Below are 20723 nucleotides of genomic sequence, written 5' to 3' on the forward strand. Positions count from 1 at the left end.
ACTAGTAGTAAAGAAAAGGAAAGAAAAACAGCCTGGTGGAAGGTGAAGTAAAGAGTGTTGTTCAGAAGAAAAATCAAGCAAGAAAGGCTTGGGATAAAGAAATTCAGAAAGGAGATGAAAAGATGAATTAAAAATGAGTAAATTGCAACAGACATACATAGACTGTAGACTGCAAATGAAACAAATAGTAGCAGAAGAAAAACAAAAGTCTTGGATTGATTTTACAAATAAATTGAAAGAAGGTAGTAAAGCAAATTCCAAATTGCTGTACAGTGTTATTAGAACTACCAGGAGTAATTATGAGCAAATAACATCTTTACAGAAACCAGATGGGAGCATCACTAGGGAAGACACAGAAATAAGAGAAATTATGAAATTGTACTTTGAGAATTTATACAATGGTATGAAGAACAGTCCTAATGCACAGATTCAGTCAAGCTGCAGTGATAATATATCTGAAGAAACGCCACCAACTTGGAGTGAAGTAGAAACAGATCTTAAATGTATGCGCAATGAACGAGCTACTGGCTTTGAAGAAATAAGTGCAGACATGCTTAAAGCTTCTGGCCCACAAGAAATTCAATGGCTACACAGGGTAATAAGAGCAATATGGAAGGATAAAATAATACCAGATGACTGGAAAAAGGGTGTTATAGTTCCCCTGTTCAAGAAAGGAAGTCAAAAGAAGTGCAGCAACTATAGAGGAATTATCTTACTGTCCCATGGTTTAAAAATATTTGAGAAGATTCTTGAGAAAAGATTAAAGAAAATTATTGAATCCCAACTGCAAGAAGAACAATATGGATTTAGGGAAGATATATCAACTATAGACTTCATATTCACACTGAAAATGATATCAGAAAAGTACTGGGAGAAAGATTGTAACTTGACATTTGTGTTTCTAGACATCGAGAAAACATTCGATAGTGTCCCCAGAACAACTATATGTGAGTGTCTTAAAAAGAAGAATGTATCTATGAAACTCATTCAGAGAATAAAAATGCTTTGTGATGACTGCTACAGCTGCGTTCAAGTGGGAAATGGATATTCAGATTGGTTCCAGACATCTAGAGGAGTGCAACAAGGCAGTGCCCTTTTACCATTACTATTCATCACCATCATGGATGAAATCATAAAAGAAATGAAGCAGAACACCAACATGGATCTTAAAGCATTTCCTTTCGCAGATGATATAGTTATCTGGGGAAATCGCGAGATGGAAGTCCAGGAAAGGCTGAACGTCTAGAACGATCAACTGAAAAATTATGGACTGAAAGTAAGTGCTACAAAAACTGCTGCAATGTCTGTTAATAGATAGAGAAGTAAAGATAACATAATGCTGGAAGGTGTACAATTAGAAACAGTAAACCAGTATCAGTACCTTGGATGCATAATATCAAGTGACAACAGAATACAGCTTGAATTAAATAACCGTATTCAGAAATCCAGTCAATATCAGCAAGTTCGATATCTGCTCTGGAATAAACAAATGCGACTGAGATCAAAACAAACTTTGTTTCAAACATACTTTGTCCCTATATTGACTCATGGGTTGGAAACATGCACAACTACCAAAAAGGATGACAGCATACTTCAGGCTTCAGAAATGAAGTTTCTAAGAAGCATGCTTCAAAAGACTAGGAAAGACAAAGTAAGAAATGAGAAGATTAGAGAATAAACTGGAATAAATCAGTCCCTGAAGGAGACCATAACTGGGGCAAGTTTGCGATGGTTTGGTCACGCCAAACGTATGATAGGTGTGTGATCAAGAAAGAACAGCAGAATTGCATTTTTGTCATCAAGAAAGAACAACAGAATTGCATTTTTGTCATCAAGAAAGAACAGCAGAATTGCATTTTTGTCATCAAGAAAGGACAGCAAGATCTCATTTTTGTTTGTAATATTTTGCATTGTGTGAAATGAAGAACTCTGGACTCTGCTGGAATTATTGTTATATAACTGTAAGAAATATTATTTTAAATATGTTTGTAATAATTTTTAGAGAAACATCAAGATATACGGAACTGTAAATGAACATTGCAAGATGCAAGAATTGTTTTGAAGTGATTTTTTTGTATGTAAATTTTATGTAATTGATCATTTAAATTAATGTCAGCAAGCATGAAGAAAAGACACTTGGGATGTTTTAACTTGAAGAATTTCTTGAAGAATTATTTGAAAAAGATTTTTGTAATTCTGTATGTCAAAATTGTAATCTGATGGAAAATTTTGTAAGGTGCTTTAATTTTGCACGTGCGGTTACCGATGTTGAAACAGGTGATGTAATTCCTCTCGCATCAGTAGGCCAGGAAATGACCATATATGGTAATGCAATTGTATTGGCAAATGGGAATCTAGTGGAACAGAGTCCTATTGGTGGATTGTGATTTGTCAATTTCTGGTCTTAGGCTGCTTCGCGTGCGGGAGGCGATTAGGCGGCGTCAATTCCATCTGACCGTCCTTAAGTGTGGTTGCGGATGCGCTCGACGAGTTCCCCTCGGGAACTCCATCTTTCCGCGGTAAGTGCTATTTTCATGTTATTCTCAATGTTTTCTGATTTAGTTGGATTTAATTTAACTCCTTTTGCATTTCGGTGTTTTCTCGCTTAATGTAATTTTTAACTTTTTTTTTATTGAACGTGTCCGGGTTTGCCCTAGAGTCCCATAGGTTGTAAATTCAAATCTTTTATCTCCATTTTTAATTGACAACCCATGTGTAATTCTACATACGTTTAACTTGTGTTTTACTAAAGGATTTAAGCATCCTGATTATGTTTTCACTTTGGTTAGTCAACCTGTATCTGTCGTTGAGTCAAGCATCAGTTGCTATGTAATTTAACTTACTTCTTGTAAACCTTCTTTGTTAATTTTAATATAGTTGAGCTAGAGGGTGTTTCTTGTGAACCTTTTCTCCCCCATAACGCCATACCTTACCATGGACCTCATAGGGTTCCTGCACCTTCCACAATCCTTTCTTAGTTGTCATTATTAGGCCTATAAGTTCCCAGTGTATGCTTTTATTTTGCGTATTGATAGCTACCATCTCGTTTCCAAGCTTTGATATGAAATCACTGCCACTGTGTCATTTTACTATTTCCTTATTCATATTATTAAGTGTCAATATTTTTTAATATATCTTTTTTGTATTATTATTATTATTTTCATATTATTATTATTATTACTATTTTTTAATAGGGGCTGCATGGCCGAGGTGGTAAAGGTGTGCTCAGTTCGCCCGGAAGGACGTGGGTTTGAATCCCCGTCAGGAAGTCGTAAAATTTAAGAAACGAGATTTCCACTTCTGGAGGTGCATATGGCCCTGAGGTTCACTCAGCCTACACCAAAATTGAGTACCAGGTTAATTCCTGGGGGCAAAGAGCTAACCACTCTACCCCATCATGTGCTGCGGTTAACAATGGTGGAAGCCTTTACCTTCCACTCCTCCAGGGGCCTTCATGGCCTGTACGGAGGTGACTTTGTCTTTGACTATTTTTAAATTATTATTATTAATATGTGTAGGCATAATTGTCCCGATTGCAGTTACAAAATGTATGACAGAAAGAAGACTTGCAAATCAATGGTTGCATACTGAAATTACTGGAAAGAGACCTGTTGGAAGACCTAGGAGGAGATGGCTGGACCAAGTGAAGGAAGATATCACATCCAAAGGAATCAACTGGGCTGAAGTCTTGAAGGAGCAGTGGTACATGAATAGAATAAAATGGAGAGTACTTGTAAACGAAACCTGGGAAACTGGAGTGGAAGGTTGATGATGCTGCTGCTGCTGATGATGATGATGATTACTATTACTGATGTTGTTTATAAAGAGGAACTCACCTGCACCTCCTGAATGCCAGTTCTCTCAGAGCCAACAATTGTGTACCCACGGTACAGGTGGGTAGGAATATTAATTTCGTGAATATCGTGCAATAATCTGATGAACTCAGGATCTGGTGGCATGGCTTCAATCTAAAATTTTAGAAAAGAAATGTAATCATTAGATGTAATAAAACTGTATGGAATGCACATACTGTATTTCTGTTTGTATGCCTACTTCTAACATAAGTATGTTTTGTGGCCAAACATAATTGGTTCTTCTTATTCGAGGGCGAATCATAAACTAAGTCACACTAGCTTGCCGTGACAGCACGCCGTGTGTCATGACCATGGCCAATTTGGAGCTAGCTACAGTAACTGCTGACATGTCTGATAGGAAGGTTGGTGTGGTACCCCACCATGTTGTGTGTACAGAGCGGGCTAAGCTCAATGGCGTGTCAATTGGAAGTTCACTCCAAATTGGAGGTGTGTGCAACAATCCAATTTCTATGGGCTAAATGGCTCAGTTACACAATTACACAGATCTTCATTGTGAAATCACTTCTGTATATGGTGGACGTGCAATTTCTTGCCCGGGTATTTAAAGAGGTATAAGCAATTTGATACTGGACGCACAGATCTCATGGACGAATACCATGAAGGCAGGCCTGTAACGTCCAGTACTGTTGCAAATGTTGACCATGTGGATGAGATGTTTTTTTGCTATTTGCTTTACATCGCACCAACACAGATAGGTCTTCTGGCAATGATAAATTAGAAAGATTTAGTGCATAACATTGCAGAAAATTTTGGCAGCAAGCTGAACATTTCATGTGGCAGCGTGTTCTCCATTGTTCACCTGCACCTTGGATTTCATAAACTGTGTCAAATATGGGTCGCATGTCTGCTCACCAATGTTCACAACGGGCAGCGTTTCCAATCATCACTGGCATTTTTGCAACGGTATTCTGTGGAGGGCAACATGTTTCTGCAGCAAATCATCACAGGGGATGAAACATGGATCCACCACTTCACCTCCAAAACAAAGAGAACATTGAAGAAATGGGTGGACATCACATCACCACCACGAAAGAAGGCCAAGGTCCAACCTTCAGCAGGAAAGGTAATGGCAACAGTGTTCTTTGGCATGGAGGGTGTGGTGCACATGGAAATTATTCCGAAAGGCATGACAATCAACTCAGCTCCATATTGTCAAATATTGAACTGGTTGTGTAAGGCAATTAAAGGAAGTTGGCGGGAAAAATTGAGTGCGAGTGTGATTTTGTTGCACGATAACGCAATACCTCACATGTGTTCAGTAAGCTGAAAAAGGATCTCGGTGGATGATTCTGAAACGATGAGGAGGTGAAAGCAGCTATCTCCAGGTGGCTACGTAGCACTGGAGGTGATTTCTACTCATCCGGAATCGAAAAGTTTGTTGACTGTTCCGAGAAATTTTTACTGTCTCTTGGGGACTATATAGAAAAGTGAAGTTACACAGTATATTGTCATAGCTTTGTTGCCTATGTGTAAGTGGTTTCATAAATGGCCATAACTTGGAAGTGTAAATTACTTTTTGATTCGCCCTCATTACAACAGTGTTATGGCTGTAAAACTGAAATAATTCAAAAAGTTCACTTAAAACAATGGTCCACTTAATTAAATTAAAATGTAATTGAAAGCAACAAACAGATGACAAATTGAGATATAAATAGGAACATGTAACAGGATAAACATAACGGTGAGCCTGAGTGGGAAGAGGTCACAAGAAACAACATGAAAACACAAATGAACAAGGACAATCTCCACATCTTCAAATAGATATTGTTGTTGTTGAGTCATCAGTACACAGACTGATTTGATACAGCCTTTCATGACAGCCTATTATTAGAGCCCTGTCCGACTCGTTGGCTGAACGGTCAGCGTACTGGCCTTCGGTTCAGAGGGTCCCGGGTTCGATTCCCGGCCGGGTCGGGGATTTTAACCTTCATTGGTTAATTCCAGTGGCCTGAGGGCTGGGTGTTTGTGCTGTCCCCAACATTCCTGCAACTCACACACCACACATAACACTATCCTCCACCACATTATCACGCAGTTACCTACACATGGCAGATGCCGCCCACCCTCATCGGAGGGTCTGCCTTACAAGGGCTGCACTCGGCTAGAAATAGCCACACGAAATTATTATTATTATTATTAGAGCCCTGCGAGGATATACAAAATAATACCCACATCCGCACTTCCTTCATCCGCACCCTCATCCACATCTGTGAATGGTTATCTGCATCCTCAAAATGGTTATCCGCAGATAATTTAAATATTTAACTACATTATATTACACCTAAGGTATTGAAACAGATATATCTGTTAGCATAATACAATAGGCTTGGTACCTGGCACCAGAACCCCTACAGTCACAGGTTTAGGAGGGATTTTCTCTTGCGACAACTTATCATTCTCTATATGCGATGTTTTATTTTACGGAGGAAAAATATCACACAAGAACACGTTTACGTATTTCTAAACAACTTTATTATCACTACGAAACTTATCCTAGTCTCGTTAAACTCTCTTTTAAAACACCACAGTCCTAACCTTATCTCTTTCCTGCCAGAAGAAGAAAACAATCGCTCTCTCAAAACAATCTACAAAGAAAATATACATGTTTCACATCAGAGACCTAATGGTGATGTTTCTGCCGCCATATTGGACATCTGAGTGTCTGTTGCTATGTTACAAGTCTTCAGAGCAAATCCTTTCCACTGGACTTACTCATGTACGTTCGGTGATAATATTTTTCTATTATACAAAATATGATTATTGAAGGTTTTATCATTATTAGGATAGCTTTCCTATGACAATTATTCCCCCCTAAAACCTTCAATACCTATCCTAGACCTTTCTTTTTCTAGGTCTTGAATTATACCTAGGGGTCCTGATCTCCATGTCTTCAGCTCTCTCATCTTCCAAGGTAGGTACTGATATATGTTGATCCTCTCCGGAGTCCGTATTCTTCTGGGGCCCTTTAGAGAGAGCCCACTCACCGGTCCCTCTGCCTTCTTTTAGGGGTCGAGGTAATACCTTTAATTTTGACGTATGCACCTTCGTCGGCGGTATAGTTTTCAGAAGATACACACCATTTCCCAACTTTCCTCCACCTCAAAAGGTCTGAGCCATTTTGGAGCCATTCCAGTGTGGAACTTTTGAAGCTTGTTGCTGAGGGGATGGTTTCGACGAAGAACTAGTGTTCCCAGTCTGAACTCCATTTCTTCCGGTGTATCGTTGTTCTCGGCTTCTCTCCTGGAACGCTCTTCGGCTTGGCTATGCGCCTGTTGAATTCGCTGCTGGTTCTGCACATGCCATGTATCAAGACCCTCCAGTTCCTCTTCTCGCCCATGGATGAAGTTCCAGTCGCCGGTTCTCTTGATTGGACGTCCAAGAAAAAGTTCTGCAGGCGAGAAACCTGTGACACAATTAATCCGCTATCTGATGGCCAGACAGGGCTCATGTAGTTGTTGGTCCCACTTGGTATGTTCTTTGTCAACCAAGTGAATTCGAAACATCTTCTTCAGCTCCTGATTTCTCCGTTTGGTTGGATTCACTTGTGGGTGGTAGATCGGTGTCGTCCAGTGTTTGATTCTCCATTCTGACAAAGTTTGCAACCACTGTCTCGAAGTGAATTGTCTACCATTGTCTGTGAGTATACACCGAGGATATCTATAACGACTGAAGACTTCTGTCTTTAAGAGTTGTATGATACGTCCCGATGTAGCTTCAGGGATGGTGAATGCTTCCACCCATTTGGTGAATAGGTCAGTCACCATGAGGATTCCCCTTTTTCCCCAAGATGTCCTAGGGTAGGGCCCCATAAGGTCAATGGCGAGTACCTCCCAAGGTTGATGGGGTTGGCGTCCTCTCATGCTGGTACTCGCCTTCTGATTGTTCGCCTTAGTGGGAGTACAGATATCACATGCTTGGATGTAGCTCTTAATTTCTTGATGCATGTGTACCCAGAAGAAACGTTGCCGAATCGAAGAATATGTTTCCTCTTGACCAGGATGTCCGGCTTCTGGATCGTCATGATATTTATTCAAAATCCTTTGCGACTTTGGGATGACGATGACCGGAGAAGATCCAGGCAGATGTGAAATGTATTTAAGTATGCCGTCTTTGAGTCGAAAGTTCTTGTAGCACATCTTAAACTGAACTGGGACAGATCGACAATTAGTGCTGCGTTTCCTGATCCAGGATTTCATTCGGTTACAGGACATGTCCTCTGTTTGCCATTTCCTTATTAATTCTAAATCGATCTCATTATTCCTTCGCTGGATAGCAAGAAGCACATGATCGGTTTGAGGCCTCTTAGTTGGCACAGGAATTTCTCTCTCTAATAAATTCATCACTGATACCTGCCCGTCCTCAGGATTTCTTGATAGGCTATCCGCCGCTTGATTGGTTGCCCCAGGAACGTGACAAATCTCGAAGTCAAAGTCGGCAAGGATCAAGGCCCATCGCATCAGTTTGGACTTCGATCCAGATACTTGGTTCAACCACTGAAGTGAAGAGTTATCCGTAAATAGCCGGAACTTCCTTTCTTCTAGATAACCTCTAAACTTCCCGACAGCCCACACCACTGCTAATGCTTCCTTCTCGGCTGTACAATAGTTTCTCTCGGGAGCAGAAAGTTTCCTACTGGCATACTCAATTATATCCTTGCTTCCTCCTTCTCTCTCGTGGAACAGTACAGCCCCAAGACCGATGTCACTCGCATCCGTCTGTAAGCAGACTTCCCGGTTTGTATCCAGATAGGCTAGACTTGGAGCATTACAAATAGATCTTTTTATCTCCTGGAAGGATGTTTCGTCCCTCTGAGTCCATTTAAATGGTATGTTTTTGTTGAGGAGGTCAGTTAACGGAGCAGCTTTCGTCTCAAAGTGTGGCACAAAACTACTGTACCACCCGCAGAGGCCTAAAAATTGACGTACCTGGCGTTTCGTTCGAGATCTTTCTTTTTCCTGAATGGCCCTATTCTTCTCAATTTGTCTCTCTAATCCCTTGTCCATCAATACATGACCTAAGTACTCAACCGAGTTTGATGCGAACCGACACTTCTTGACTTGGCAAGTAAGTCCGTGAATCCTCAGCCTTTCTAATATTCTAGCTAGGTGTTCCAAATGGTCCGAAAATGTCTTGCTATACACGACAATGTCATCCAAATAGACCTGGCAGAATTCTCCTGTGTATCTTGATAAGACTTCGTCCATCAGACGCATAAAGGTGGCTGGAGCATTCTTAAGACCAAATGGCATGGCTCTGAATTGATAAAGTCCTCTTAGGGTAGAAAAAGCAGTCATCGGTTGAGATCCTTCTTCGACTTCTACTTGCCAGTAGCCAGAGTTCAAATCAAGGGTACTGAAGACTTTTGCCCCACTCACTTGCTTTATCAGGTGGCATAGATCCGGCATGGGGTAGGCATCTGATATAGTCTTGTTATTTACCTGACACAGATCTACACAAAGTCGGTAATCCCCACTTTTTTTCTTAGGTAATACTATCGGAGAAGCCCATCCTGATACTGAAGGTCCAATCAATCCCTGGTTCTCCATTTCCTTGACCTTTTTTATTACAAATTTTCGTTTATCTGGGTTAAGTGGATAGGGCCTTTGTTTAACTGGGGTATTATCCTTGCATGTTATTTTATATTTTACCATCGTGGTAAACCCGATTTTATCAGTGATGACCTCAGGGAACTTATTCAGTAACTTCTCAAGATCTTCCTTCTCCTCCACCCTCAACAGTCCTGTTTTCAGTTCTGCCCATACCTTGGGTTCTAATGTTTGTGACTCGAGAGCTTTATTTTCAACCCATGCCAGTCTACATCTTTTCCTATTACCAAAGAATATTTCATTAGCTGTGTAATCTATCACTACCCCATATGTCCTAATATTATGTCAGGTATCAAATCCTTGATAACCTTCACCGGTATGTCTATGACTTCAGTGGAGCATTTGGCTTGAAGAAAAGTACAACCCTCAATCTGATAATGTATGTGGCGAATTGCCCCTCTGACTGTTACCACCTTATCAGGATGGATAGGTTCTAAAAATTTAGCCACATTCATGCTCACAAATAAGTGTGAAGTTTGAGTGCCAAGGATAGCGATTACAGGCTTATCATCAATTGTCAAATTAATAGCTGGGTGGGGGGAACTAGGCTCATCATCACTATAGATTTGACCAATATGTTTACCTTCCAGCCAGGTGCCATGTATCTGGGGCTTCTTCATTCTGGAACCCTCCTTCTCCCAGCTCGAACGGTCCCAAGCTAGTTTTCCGGACATTGTCCCTTAAAATGCCCGATCTGCCCGCAATGGTAACATTTCTTGGGTTCCTCTGCTGTTGAGGTTTTCGTTTTTAAGGAACAGTAACTTGTTTCCTCGTCCAGGTTTGCTACGATGTGACGGAGCTCTTCAGAAGTTTCTGGTTGTGCCACTTTAACAAGTGATCGTACCTTATCATGTAGCAGCTCGATTATATAAGGAACGCTCGTATCAATATTTTCTTTTTCATGGACTCACTTAAATAGTTGGATTTCTGAATTACAAAAGCCCCTGCTCTCATCCCACTGGGTTGCATTTCAGTGAGGAACTTCTTTTGGACCGACGTTTGGACAGACTCTGAGTCAAATCTCTGGACGAATTCCTTCCTAAATTCCTCCCAGTCGAGGCTGAGCCCTTTTATATTCTGCCACCAAGTCCCTGCTGATGCTTTTAGTTGTTGACTGACAATTTGTAGTTAAATTAATAAATTTCATTGTTTGTCCGTATTGAACCAAGATTACAACTTTTATTATAATTTGGATCCACCTTATTCAATACATAAAAACTGTTGTTTAGATGAAATTACAACATATATTTCAATCAGAACTAGTTTCGACGCCCTTTTTGCGTCATCATCAGCTGATATAGGTTCTTGGAAAAATTGGCAATCACATAAGTTTATCTACGTCAAATTGAACACAATTTAAAACCATATTAACAACCTAAAACTGTGTTACAATTATACTGTTTCAAAGTCCATATTTTCTACAAGTCCGAGACTTGCGAGTCTTAAACCTTGGATTGATGAAAACATATGTGTTGTATGTCCGGCGCTCTCTTCTCGCTTCGCCAGCCAGCTGCACGCGCGCCTGTGTATCATTCTGCTAGCTTCGACGCGCAGCCCTCAGTGCGCGTGCCTGACCATCGAGTGTACTATAAATAGGAGCTCCCGGCCTGCTTACTTGCCCACTTGCCCCGGTGTCCAGCTCCAGAATACACCCTACGTCGAGCACGGAGGCTACTCCTCTTGAAAATGTGCTTCGACCAGGTGGACTGAATTTCTGGCAGTACGAGGTTTCACCTCTGGTCACCGCTCCCTTACCTGTTTCCGCTGCCTATGTTCCGTAATTCTTTTACAAGCCATTTTCATTCCCTAAGTTATGCAAGCTCCCTTAGTTTCGCTAGGTGGAATTTCTTCAATCAATTGAACTTGCTTTTTAGGAATTCAGGCACTTCAACAAACAAGGACTCTCAAAGACATTTATGTTAGTGTGCCAGATAGTTCTCGACTATCAACGTGTCAATTCACAAAGACTATCTTTTCAAGATAGAAGTGTATATAAAGACTGTAAACCTGTACATATTGTATAAAGACAGACTTTTCTCAAGATTCAATATTCCCTTTTTGCTTCAAAATAAATTTCAGTTATTTGTGTAAATATCATAAAGTGAAGCAATAAAAGTTGTGTTCTGTAAACTTCAACCTTGGTTACAACACAACTCTATGGCGACGAGGTAAAAACGCGACACTCCAATTCATCGGCCCCAGTCGCCAACTCTATGGCGACGAGGTAAACAAGCAACAAACTACAATTCTTAGGCCCCAGTTGCCAACTCTATAGCGACGAGGTACACACGAAACCACCACTACAATTCAACGGGCCCTGTTGTCAACTCTACGGCGACGTGCTAAACAGCAACGACACTCCAACCAGTTCTGACACACAGCTTACCTTACTCTTTCTTGCACTCATCTCGCAATGGCTACTGCGGAACAACTCGCTACGGTCTTCCAAGCCTTACAGCAGCAACAACAACAATTTATGCAACAACAACAGGCAGCATTACTTCAGGCTATTCAAGCTATTTCTGTCTCTACACAGCCATCAGCTATTCCTCCGTTCTCTGCTTTTGATCCGGCTAAGGAAGAATGGTCAGTTTATTTAGCCCGCTTGCAACAGCATTTCATCTGCCATTCTGTCACAGATGATCAACGCCGCCGCGCACTATTTCTTAGTTCGGTTGGCAATGCTACGTGTGACTTACTACGTAAATTAAGTCCAGAAGAACACTTAGCTGAGGTACCCTTCACGCAGCTCTTGGCCCGTCTCACGGAACACTATGCCAAAGCTCCTCACATAGTGGCTGCTCGCTATAAATTTTTTCAGAGCAGAAAGCAACCCCATCAGACACATACTGAATGGATAACTGAATTGCGTGGTCTAGCTAAACCCTGCCAGTTCATATGCTCCAAGGACGGTTGTGGTTCATCCTACACTGATTCTCTCATTCGGGACATGATAATTTTACATACTCCTGAAGACAAAATACGTTTTGACGCTGTCAAGCACAGTAACCCTTCTTTAGAAGACGTCCAGCGTATTGCTACGGTTTATGAGCTTACTACCAAGACTGCCGCAGCCATAGCTTCTCCACACGAAGTTGCACAAGTCTCGCCTCAGGCCCGCAAGTCCTCTGCTACAGTGAACCGTACGAATAAGGCGCTCTCCACCAAGCATTCTCGCCAGGTTCCCTCTCGTCATGCTACACGGAAGCCCAATTCTACAAACACCTCGAAACTCCTGCCTTCCTGCCGAGGTTGTTTCAAGCATCATGAACGTCGTGACTGTCGTTTTTTCAAAGCTACTTGTGAACGATGTCATAAACTTGGACACATTCAGACTGTCTGTCAAAGTTCGCTCCGCCCTGCTAAGACTACTGCAGCGCGCCGGAAGCATATACAGCCCCGCCAAGACATGGAAGTTGATCAGATCAATCTTATTCTTCCCACAAAGGATTCTCACAAAATCATCATTCCTCTCTCATTCTCTGATCGATCTGTCGATTTTCAATTAGATACTGGATCACCTGTCTCTATTATTAACCTGACTACCTACCACGACTTAGGTTCACCTTCATGCTCTCCAGCTGACATCCAGCTCGTGACATTTAACAAGAAGAAAATTGACATCAAAGGTCAAATCAAGCTTCAGGCTAGTTATAAAGGAATTCAGAAGGCCATTCCTCTTCTCGTAGTTAACAACTACACTGCATCAAACATTATGGGCATGGATCTATTTAACTTATTTGGTTTCCAGATACATGACAACATTAACGTCGTATCTACATTGCATCCTACTTCTGACGTTACCGCTCTCCTAGCGCAATTTCCTGAAGTCTTCGACTCTCAGCTCGGAACAGCAAAAGACTATACAGCTCACATACAGCTGAAATCCGGAGCTAAGCCTCGCTTCCTCAAAGCACGTCCAGTACCCCTAGCACTTCAAGACCAGGTCACGAAAGAATTAGAAAGATGGATACAAACTGGAATTGTTGTACCAGTTACTTCTAGTCAATGGGCTACTCCACTCGTGGTAATCAAGAAACCGGATGGTAATGTTCGACTTTGTGGCGATTTTCGATCTACAGTCAACGCTCAACTCGAAACCGATATCTTTCCTATTCCACGTCCAGAAGACTTATTCCGTCGTCTCTCTGGTGGACAATTCTTCTCTCGAGTTGATCTTAAAGAAGCATATCTCCAGCTACTTTTAGACGAAGAATCTAAGAAATTTCTCACACTCAACACTCCTCTCGGACTGCTCCAGCTCCAGCGGCTCCCATTCGGTGTTTCATCCTCAGCGGCTATTTTTCAGCGCTATTTGGCTCAACTCACCGCCTCCATTCCCGGTTGTGCTAACTACCTGGATGATATTATTGTTACTGGAAAAGATCATCAGGAACATCTCACCAATCTCCGCCTTCTTCTCCAGAAATTGAAAGACAATGGCCTACGAGCGAATCTCGCTAAATGTACCTTCTTTCAGCCTCAAGTTCACTACCTTGGACATATACTTGATAAGAATGGAATTCGTCCTAGTCTACAGAATGTCTCAGCGATAGTAAACATGCCAGCACCTCAGAACCTCAAGCAGCTTCAGTCCTTCATAGGCAAAGCGAACTATTATAATAAGTTCATTCCACGCTTCGCTACAGTGGCAGCTCCATTAAACGCTCTACGTAAAAACGGTGTTAAGTTTCAGTGGACTCCGCAATGCCAACAGGCCTGGAAAACAATCAACAACGCCTTAATTCAAGCTATACAACTCACTCATTTTCAGCCCGACAAGATCATCACGCTAGCTACTGACGCTTCAGACTATGGTGTCGGTGCCGTTCTCTCCCAGAAGGATCGTCATGGACAAGAACGCCCCATCGCCTTCGCTTCGAAAACGCTTAATGACCATCAACGTCGATACTCACAGATAAAGAAGCTTTAGCCATCATCTTTGGTATTCGCCGTTTCAATGAATATCTTTATGGCAACCATTTCCTGATCATTACCGATCATAAGCCTCTCGTACACTTATTCCATCCTGGTAATAAGATCCCAGAGAATTCCCTCAGAAAGCTTCAAAGATGGTCCATGTTCCTTTCTGATTATTCCTATCAGATTGTATATCGAGCCACATCCCAGCATTGTAATGCTGATGCCCTCTCCCGCTTACCCGTTGGTCCTGATACTGCCTTCGATTCTCAAGAATCTGCATGTCTTCAGTTGGACATAGAACTTGAAGATACTGTATCCAGTTTTCCTATTGATGCTACCTGCATAGCTAAAGCTACGGATAAGGACAGTACACTTGCTACTGTACGTACTTACATCCGCAACGGTTGGCCTCTTCAGAGCACACTTCCTGCCCACCTGGCACCTTATCATCGTATGCAGCATCGTCTCACGACTCGTGCCGGAGTTGTACTCCTAGAAGCAGGCACCATCTTCCGAGTGGTTATCCCACTTAGCCTACAGAAACAAGTTCTCGAGTTATTACACCAAAGCCATTGGGGTATCTCCAGAACAAAGCAACTCGCCCGTCAACACTGCTACTGGCCCGGTATTGATGCCGCCATCGAAAAGCTAATACGTCATTGTGAGCAATGTCAAACGAATCAGAACGCCCCGTCTTCTGATCTTGCTTCATGGCCTCCTGCTACTACTCCATGGGAACGAGTTCACATCGATTGCGCAGGTCCTTTCCTCAATTCCATGTGGTTAATAGTCATCGATTCACTGTCAAACTTTCCATATGTCGTGGATATGCATTCGACTACTACAACCGAAGCTACCATTCGTGCTCTCCAGAAAATCTTTACTACAGAAGGTTTACCGCAAGTACTCATTTCAGACAACGGACCTCAATTTACAGCTACTGCTTTTCAGAACTTTTGTACACATAATGGCATTCGTCATATCCTAGCACCACCTTTTCACCCTCAATCTAATGGTGAAGCTGAACGCTTCGTACAAACATTTAAACGAAGTATGAAGAAAGCTGTCTCTTCAGGCTTAACTAAAGACCAAGCCTTGCTCCAACTCTTAAACAACTACAGAACTCTACCCGGCGCTGATAATATCACTCCTGCACAGAAGCTCCATGGACGACCTCACAGAACTTTACTTTCTCTGTTACAGCCTCTTCCGACCCAGCATAAGACCTCACCAACGAAGTTCTCCCTCAACGACAAGGTCTACACCAGGACATTCAAATCCAACCCACTCTGGATACCTGGAGTCATCTGCAGATCTTTGGGTCATCGTCTCTACGAGATACAGACTACGGAGAAACGTATCTGCCGCCATCAAGATCAGATACGTCTGCGCTACCGCCCCTGTCCAGCCATTGATGCTATTTCTAAACCAGATAAATCTATTGCTGAACGCGCTTTAGATCATTTAATAACAATGGGTTCCTTTCAGGACGAGACAGCGCCACTCCGCCCAGTTCCAGCTCCGGACAATACAACGGAAACATCAGCAGCTCCGCCCCAGCATCGCAGCCGCCGCCAGCGCCGCCGCCGTTTCACGCCGTACCGGCGTATTTAGGAGGGGAGGGTGTTGTATGTCCGGCGCTCTCTTCTCGCTTCGCCAGCCAGCTGCACGCGCGCCTGTGTATCATTCTGCTAGCTTCGACGCGCAGCCCTCAGTGCGCGTGCCTGACCATCGAGTGTACTATAAATAGGAGCTCCCGGCCTGCTTACTTGCCCACTTGCCCCGGTGTCCAGCTCCAGAATACACCCTACGTCGAGCACGGAGGCTACTCCTCTTGAAAATGTGCTTCGACCAGGTGGACTGAATTTCTGGCAGTACGAGGTTTCACCTCTGGTCACCGCTCCCTTACCTGTTTCCGCTGCCTATGTTCCGTAATTCTTTTACAAGCCATTTTCATTCCCTAAGTTATGCAAGCTCCCTTAGTTTCGCTAGGTGGAATTTCTTCAATCAATTGAACTTGCTTTTTAGGAATTCAGGCACTTCAACAAACAAGGACTCTCAAAGACATTTATGTTAGTGTGCCAGATAGTTCTCGACTATCAACGTGTCAATTCACAAAGACTATCTTTTCAAGATAGAAGTGTATATAAAGACTGTAAACCTGTACATATTGTATAAAGACAGACTTTTCTCAAGATTCAATATTCCCTTTTTGCTTCAAAATAAATTTCAGTTATTTGTGTAAATATCATAAAGTGAAGCAATAAAAGTTGTGTTCTGTAAACTTCAACCTTGGTTACAACAATATGTAAACCAGTTTGCTCACTGGCTGGCTGTCTCGCTTCCTTGACTGCCGGTACGGATCTCCCAAACATACGCTCTCCAGACAGTCTCATGCAGTGACGTGTTTTTTTATAGTTGGAGACCTTTGTCTACCCTGATTGTTTTTAAATCTTCGCTTCTCAACAAACAAGTTCATCGATTTCTTTGGTTGATTGGTTTATTTTGTGTGTGCTTCCATATACAGTATACTTATTTCAAGACTCATGCCGCCTATAAGGCATGGGTGGAGCAACTTTGGTCGAAGAACTTGAAATGCTACAAGCCAAGCTAAATTTTCAGTCTAATCGAACTGCACAACAACGTGAAGAGCGAAACTGAAAGGATTCGGATATCACAAACCCATGCAGCGCGTCGTTCAGCTAATAATCTTGCAAGTTTGAATCGAGCTGCTTGCAGTTAAGATGTTTCAATTGACTACAGTGCCTATCAATGCGTTGGATCCATGAACTCAGTTGCCAATATTGTATGGCATTAAAATACAAAAATGAAGCCGCTGGATTGTGTTGCACAAATGGCAAAGTGTAATTAGTGCCATTGATTCTACCATCAGATCCATTGTACTAATTGGTTTCAGGAACAGGAACAGATTCCATACATTTCCTTACAAATATCCAAAAATATAACAACTGCTTTCAAATGACTTCGTTTGGGGCAACAAATGTACTTCGGGACAATTTCATGCCAATTCCCACTTCCGTTTCATCGTTGTTCAACACCTATGATATCCGTATATATCAAGCAATAGCCAAATTTTTAAGTGAAGCCAATTTAACATTGTGATATGTTTGTTCTATAGTCTGTAGTTAAACTGTTCTCATCCAACCAAAGTTCCTGTACCGTGGCTTTCTATCATCAATTAGTCACAATGCCATGAATGGTCCCATGTTGTAAAGATGTTGTTCTTTGACCTTCCTGTTTTCTAAATGTACAGAGCTGGCAGCATGGTCTTACGGACCAAATGCCAAAATGTTAATTAAAAAAAATCATGCCAACTTTCAAGGCAACATATAACAAGCAGACTTATCCCCCATATTGCTTTGTTTACTTTATTTTATAGTTTTTGTGACAAAAATAATAAACCTGTCCTTCTTAATTTACAGATACAAGGCCAAATATATCACAGAGCAGGTTCAATGTTGTCGGTGTTAGATGGCGACTACAAATTCTGCAAGTTTATTTCATGGGCAATTCAATACAAGAAATTGATCTGTGTTATGCTCATAACAGTTCAGTGAAGAGGTCTATTGTAGAACAATTACAAACTTTTTTCATCAACACAATCAGTTGATTACATTGTTCAGAACTGCCCTGGATCTCATGCCATCTGATAGGCCTAATCACAAAATTGTAATCAGAACTATCTATCCGAAGTTTTGAACTCGCTGGATTTGCCAGGATTGCCACCTCGCATTCTTCAATTAAAGATCTGATCAGTGGTCATAATGTTGTGAAATATCAACCAACCGCGTCTTTGTAATGGCACACGGCTGGCGGTGAAAACATTACTGAACAACGTGATCAAAGCAACCAATCTAACGGGGAAGTATAAAGGAGAAGACGTTTTGATACCACGCATCACTATGATTCCGACTGACATACCATTTGAATTGAAACGACTGCAGTTTCCAGTGCAGCTCGCTTTTGCTATGACCATAAATAAATCCCAGGGGGCAGTCATTGAGTGTTTGCAGCATTAATCTAGAAAACCCATGTTTTTCGCATGGTCAATTGTATGTTGCCTGTTCCCGTGTTGGAAAACCATCAATTTGTTTGTTTACGCACCAGGTAATCAAACAAAAAATATTGTGTATCTTCATAGTGTTGATTGGAATCAGTGTTTTCTATGATAGTTATTTCCTACGAAGAAAGAGGAGTAAATTTTGCCATATTATCTTCACGTCATCAACTTATCAAATTACTTGATTTGCGACGGGGGATAATTATGGCTCTGTGAGGGATTTGAAGACCTCCTGAACAGTTTCCATCTATGTTACAGTCTATCAGGGTTATTTCTGGGTAGTGATGTGCTGTGACCTATTTCAGCATTATTTTATTCACAATCAAGATATTAACATTGCAGGTAATGAAAATACATTTTTCCAGTAGTTTGTTATTAACTTTTGGTAGCAGTAGAAAATTAACTCATTCGATGTTGATAATGTAGTCATTTGCATTATTATGATTTTTGCGTGCAGTACGGACTGAATTTGAGTTTGTTCCATTGTCGTTTATTTATGACAGAACAACATCTGTCAGGTCAGTTAGTTTTATATGTATAGATTAATTTGAGATAGAAAATAATGTTCACTACCGTTTGCCTAATATTTGTATTTGCATTTTTATCTTCATGTTCCCTCAAGTAATAATTTCAAATAAAACAACTTTACTGCTTCGGCCCCGTGTTGACGTGGAATCCGGAAGCGTTCATTCTTAAATGCAATTTAAAGGAATTTATACCAAAGATCTTAAGGATCCTTTATCAAGAAATATTTTAAATCAAAGGTTCTTACTCACATCAATGTTCATCTTACGATTTTATGAATACAAATGTTAGTTTCCACGAACTTTGTCATAAAGAATTTTAATGAACAATTTAGTCACTTTTATTGACTATGTGACTTGAAACTTTAACAAAGTTTGCAAATAATTTATTTTAAATGACCTGGTCTATAAAAGTATATTTTTATTTGTCTTACCAATCTATTAATGTAATTTTTGTATCTAATATATTGTGTGATTTATTCCAGCTGATGATGTTCCTTAGGGGGAAGAAACATGTACTAGATTTAATCAATTATATATGTATTTATTATGTGGACCACTTAAATACAATATTTAAGTTATTCTTATATATTCACTACTTGGATTTTATAGTCAATACAGGTTTTTATAAAAAATGAAACTGTTAAAGCTTGTTACATATAGATTGAATCATATAGAGAATTTTGTTTATAGTCTATAGTGTCTTGTCGGGACGGCAGCAACTCAGTCCAGAAAGAAAAAAAATACTTTTTTTGTCGATAAAGTCCTACCCTATGTTCCTGCCCTCTGTGATGAAGTTCCTCAGTCCATGAAAACACAAGATGTTGAATGAGGTACAAGTAGGAACACCACATTATATACCGTAGCCGAATAGCACAAGATGAGGGCGTGACAATCACAACAGGCTACGTTAGCGGAAAGATTGAGGGAGAGTGTCATGTGGTCTGAGGTAAAAAGATCATGTGACAGATGCTTCCAGATTGTTCTGAAGGGAAAAAGTTAGCTTGTCCAAGAGGCTAAGAACAATTGCAGTTCGGGATCGCAAACAATGTGGTGGAAGTGTAGATCACACTTAGTATGGTGATTGTAGATGATAATTTCCCATTTTGGTACAGAAGCAGGATTCCAGTGCATGGTGTAAGTGGGTGGAAAGGTGAGTATCTGTATAAAACTGTGAAACAATTCTTTAAATTTCTATAATGAATTCAAGATCCTAACCATCACCAACGAATGGCACTGCCATATATTCCCTAACGAAATAAAGAGAAATAAGGATTACCTTTGTTAACATGTTATGCACAGCCTCTTCTGTACGACTGGACACAGTGACTAGCCTGGGCAAATTGTCTGATCTTCTTAGCTTTTCTTTAGATAAAGATTTCAACACAGTATGACTACAGGTACCATCAATACCAAATGAATTAATGGCTGCTAATCCTCCTTTCCATGGGAGTTTTTCTGTTACTACCTGAAATATAAAACAGAGGCTAGTTGGAATATTTTCCTTCTTATGACTTAGAATCAGATTTCTAGAACTCGTCATAATTTTAAAGCTAACATTCAATCAACCAGTCACTACGATTTGTTAAACACACTGTGTGCATGTACAAAGAAGTCACAAAGCACAATCAAAATTTCTATTATCTTAATAAAATGCTATCAAATTTGTCCTTTAACAGCTGAGAATCAATCAATCAATCAATCAATCAATCAA

At 40.9% G+C, this 20723-nt stretch overlaps 1 protein-coding gene across 1 annotated transcript in view; it reads right to left on the reverse strand.

Moving 5' to 3' along the window:
• LOC136877587 (fatty acid synthase) overlaps positions 1-20723 on the reverse strand; it is a 426680-nt gene that overhangs the window by 260965 nt on the left and 144992 nt on the right. The window contains exons 8-9 of the mRNA XM_067151746.2: positions 20289-20477; positions 3837-3968 (exon numbers count right to left, since the gene is read on the reverse strand). Of these exons, the coding sequence (XP_067007847.2) occupies positions 3837-3968; positions 20289-20477 (321 nt within the window). The remainder of the gene's footprint in view (positions 1-3836; positions 3969-20288; positions 20478-20723) is intronic.

Source organism: Anabrus simplex, chromosome 7 (genome assembly GCF_040414725.1).
Source record: "Anabrus simplex isolate iqAnaSimp1 chromosome 7, ASM4041472v1, whole genome shotgun sequence".
Taxonomy (NCBI): Eukaryota; Metazoa; Arthropoda; class Insecta; order Orthoptera; family Tettigoniidae; genus Anabrus; species Anabrus simplex.